The sequence below is a fragment of the Octopus bimaculoides genome, chromosome 5 (genome assembly GCF_001194135.2).
Source record: "Octopus bimaculoides isolate UCB-OBI-ISO-001 chromosome 5, ASM119413v2, whole genome shotgun sequence".
NCBI lineage: Eukaryota > Metazoa > Mollusca > Cephalopoda > Octopoda > Octopodidae > Octopus > Octopus bimaculoides.
In genome coordinates this window covers 82,250,147-82,254,414 of record NC_068985.1, presented here as the reverse complement: position 1 = coordinate 82,254,414, position 4,268 = coordinate 82,250,147, and the positions used below count along the sequence as shown (strand labels likewise).

The 4,268-nt window shown below is 39.7% G+C and overlaps 1 protein-coding gene across 5 annotated transcripts in view; it reads left to right on the top strand.

Annotated features, from left to right (window-relative positions):
• The window catches only part of LOC106881595 (myoneurin), a 195,862-nt gene that overhangs the window by 90,553 nt on the left and 101,041 nt on the right, over positions 1 to 4,268 (top strand). Inside the window, exon 1 of one of the 5 annotated variants that reach the window (XM_052967820.1) lies at positions 3,303 to 4,268. This exon is cut by the window's right edge and continues 17 nt beyond it. The exons of 3 other annotated variants lie outside the window; for them this stretch is intronic. In XM_052967820.1, the coding sequence (XP_052823780.1) occupies positions 4,252 to 4,268 (17 nt within the window). In that variant the 5' untranslated portion in view covers positions 3,303 to 4,251. Of the gene's footprint in view, positions 1 to 3,302 lie in introns of those variants that run through there. One more of the 5 variants, XM_052967821.1, reaches the window with a different exon arrangement.

The window sequence follows — 4,268 nt, the reverse complement described above, 5'->3', positions numbered from 1 at the left end:
TATATATATATATATATATATATATATATACACATATACATACACACACACACACAGACACGTATATACTCCTAGCATCAATCAACCTTCCTCAGTAATATAAACTCCTCATTTGAGGGGTCTTGTCTTGTGAGTTACTTGATGACTAGTACCAGTACCATGGAAAAACCATTTAGTACACCTGATAAAATGGTTGGCATTAGGAAAGGTATCCAGCCAAAGAAGCTGTACCAAAGTAGACATTGAAACTTAACATGATTCTCCTGTTGATTGTTATTAACAGAGATAATAATAATAATAATAATAATAATAATAATAATTCACCAGCTTGGTCTCTCTTCTTGTAACTATTATATCCTCAAGTCTTCTCCTGAGGTTTCTCTGTAATACAGGGTTTTCTACATTATATTGATTGGCCAGCCTCTCCTCTACTACAGCTTCACCTTGCCTACACAATCACTGATCTTCACCTACATTATTCATTATAGCCTTGATCCCACTTTCTGTAGTCCTATGCAAAGTCAACATGCACTATGAGCTGAGAAAGAATGGACCACATCTCAACCACCATGTATGATTTAAAACTATTTGCAAAAGCAGATCCTGAAATGGAGAGGCTGGTTGAGATGGTGCAGATGTGCAGCAAGGATATAGGGATGGAATTCAGTATCTTGAAGTGTACGGTGCTCACTTTGAAATGAGTTAAAGAGCAGGCTGTAGGGGCATAGAATTGTCAAATGGAGGGAGAATTGAAGACCCAGATGATGATGGGTACAAGGACTTTGGGATCCTGGAGCTGGACAATATTTTGTACACAGAAATGAAAGATAAGGTCATCACTGCATATTTCAAGCAACTCAAATTTCTCTTGAAATCAAAACTCAACTCAAAAAACCCTGTGACTGCCATCAACATATGGGCTGTTGTTGTAGTCCACTACAGTGCACCCATCCTGAAATGGACACCAACTAGACCGCACTACCTGAAAGACAATGACAATGCTTGGTGCCCTCCACCCTAGGGTGAATGTAGAGGGGTAAAGGTGGATATGGCCTGATGTTTAGCATATGGGAGTACATCAGCAGTCAAAGAAGAAACAGGGCAGAATATTTGGTAAACAGCAAACAGGACCTGCTACAGAATGCTGCTAATGCAGAAGGACCAAAAATGGACTTGAGAGTGCTCATGAATTCTGATCATGAACAGCCAACAAGAGAGACATGACAAGGTAGCCCCAAACCTTCACTGGCTACTATGCTAGAAGTATGGATATGAGGTAATGGGTGCTTGGTACCAACATACACTGTATGGTAATGAACAAAAAGGGGAAGGCCAGGGGGCTCAACTGGGCAGTTATAATAAGGATATTAGTGATGATGATGATGATGATGATGATGATGGTATACATATGTTTAAAGATAAAGGTTATTGAAAAAACAAGGAGTGCTGAACTTCAGTATTCATTTCTTCTTAATGGTAACAAATTTCTAATATCAGACTTATTTTGTTGTTAGAAAACCACCCAAAACTTTGTGATTCTCTTTCCAACAGTTGTGAATTTGTATTTGTGCAATTTTTAATTCTGTGCTGTGTGCGGGGGGGGGGGGATGCCTGCTTGTGTATGTGTGTGTGTGTGTGTATTAATTAGTATTTCAGTAGGCATGAAATTGTGTATCTATTTTTGTTTGGTAGAGTAACTTGGGGTGTGTGTGTGGCAATATGTATTGGAAACTCGTACCAATAGTACTGAGTAAAAAAAAAACAACAAATTAAAACAAACAACATTAAGGATGATTGATGATGATATATTTCTACATTTGATATATCATTGCTTCCTTCTGTTTTATTTGGTTCTTATTGTATTCATTGATAAGGTTTTTTTTTTTTCTTTACAAAATAATTTTAAAAAATAAACTCAGTTTCTGTGAGAGCTGTACTTGCTGTCTGCCTCAACATCACTTCCACTGTCACCACAAGTATCACTATAAATTGTCACTAATAGACAGCTGATCCACACTCTTAACATCTGCCACTCTGGGTCAGCCATTCCTAGCACCTCTTCATTCTCACTTCTGTCAATTATATGTGACTTGACAATAATAATCTGTTATGGGGCAGTGAATTGTACTCCTCTGTATGGGATGGTGCTAGTGCTGGTACTGCAACCAAAAATGTCCCATTAGCCTCTCTGTATTGTTTTTCTTTTGCCTGCTGTGTGTGTGTGTGTGTGTGTGTGTGTGCGTGTGCGTGTCCGTGTGTGTGAGTGTGTGTGCACGTGTGTCTATATGTGTTTGTATATATATATCTGTTTGTGGTACGTATGTCTATATGTATGTATGTATATATATATATATATATATCTGTTTGTGTGTGTGTATGTATGTGTATATATATATGTGTGTGTGTGTGTGTGTGGGACTTGTTTATTATTTAGCCTTGAGCTGGCCTACATTCAAAAACATTCCATTTATGACTATCTTGTCTTTTGTATATCTGAGACTATACCATCGAATGTATTTTCCCTTTTATGAGGCTGCAGGGTGTGATTTAAGAAACATTTTGCTACTAATTTTGCTAGGTCAAGTGATTATATTGAGACTCCCTAAATAGCTTATGTGTGGGGCATATAACATAGTGAAAGTAGTGGTTGTAGGTAGCCGGACTAAGCTCTACCAAAACCGTGCTTGGAACACCATCCACATATCCTTCTCTGTTATTGTTTATTTTCCTTAGCTGACCTGTCAGAATGTCCACAAGCCACTGCTACTATCAGCCTCTCTGCTACATTACTGCCACTGCATTGATGACCATCAACAATACTGCTACAATCATTATTACTGCTATTGCTGACAATATCATCACAAATAGTTTCATCACCATCATTTGTTTCCCCCTTCGTTTGTTTTCTCCCTTCTTCCTTTATGCTTATATTTCTCTCCGCCTCTTTCTCCTTTTCCTTCTCCTCTTTAATTCTCCTCCTTGCCAAAAAAAAAAGCATCAGCAGCAGCTACAACCCCGTTCTCTATCCCTCTCTTTACCTTATAGCTGCTACCACCACTATCACTACTTTTCCTCCTCACACTTTCAGTATTTCCAATATCTTTCTTATTCTCCTCCTCCTCCTCCTCCGCCTGCCACTGCTGCTACTGTTCTAATTTCTTCTTCTTCTCCTCCTTCTTCTTCTTCTTCTTCTTCTTCTTCTTCTTCTTCTTCTTCTTCTTCTTCTTCTTCTTCTTCTTCTTCTTCTTCTTCTTCTTCTTCACCATCCCACCAGCCCCCTACTACTACTACTACTACTTAACCTTAAACAGTGCAATGGGAAATTAAAACTGACCCATTGTTGTTGTTATTATTGCTGTTGGTGGTGGTGGTGGTGGTGGTGGTAGTGGTGGTTGTGCTGCTGCTGCTGCAGTTGTGTAAGCACTAGCTTCATCTTTGGTGTTAGCAGTGTCAGCAGCAGTGGTAGCGGCAGCAGTGGCAGCAACAATAAGCAAAGCCTCTGACATGCAAACATCTTCATCTTTTCCCTCCTAGTCTCTATGCACTGCTGTGCTCTTCTTCTCTGCTCCATTCCACTTTGTTTTGCTCTGCAGTGTTGTGTTGTGTTGTGCGGTGTTCTGCTATCTTATCTGGCCGAGCAAAGTGTGATATAAAAAAAAAAAAAGAAAAAAAAGTACAAAAAAAAAAGAAACCAAAAAGTGTGGTCCTGCTTATATCACTACTTTGTAAGTACAACTACCACTGACATCATCACAACTATGATTACAATTGCTGCTACTACTACTACTACTACTACTAGCAGCAGCACCACCACCACTATTATCAACACTACTAGCACAATTACCACTACCACCTTTCTTCTCTGTCTTCCTCTCCCAGTCCTTCTAAAACAGCATCACTAAAAGTATTATCACTCACTCTCTTATTCATTTTTTCCCTTATTTGATTCTCTTTCTATTTCATTTCCCAATGCCTCTGTAACCGACTGCCGCCGCCACCACCACCACTAAAAGCATTGCTAGGAATACTTGTTTCTCACACGTTTTCCTATACTCCTTCCCAGTATTCTATCCCTCCCACTCTCTCTCTCTCTCCCTCCCACATATTCTCTCAAAATCTCTCCTTTACTATCTCTCCCTCCCCCCTCTTTCTCTCTCTTTGTCCCACTGTTGTTTCTCCACCTCTCTCTCTGATGACACAATCTGGGCGGCAGCAGATACACTCAAGTTGTAGGGCGACTGAGACGTAACGATGCTGGCATGGGCCAA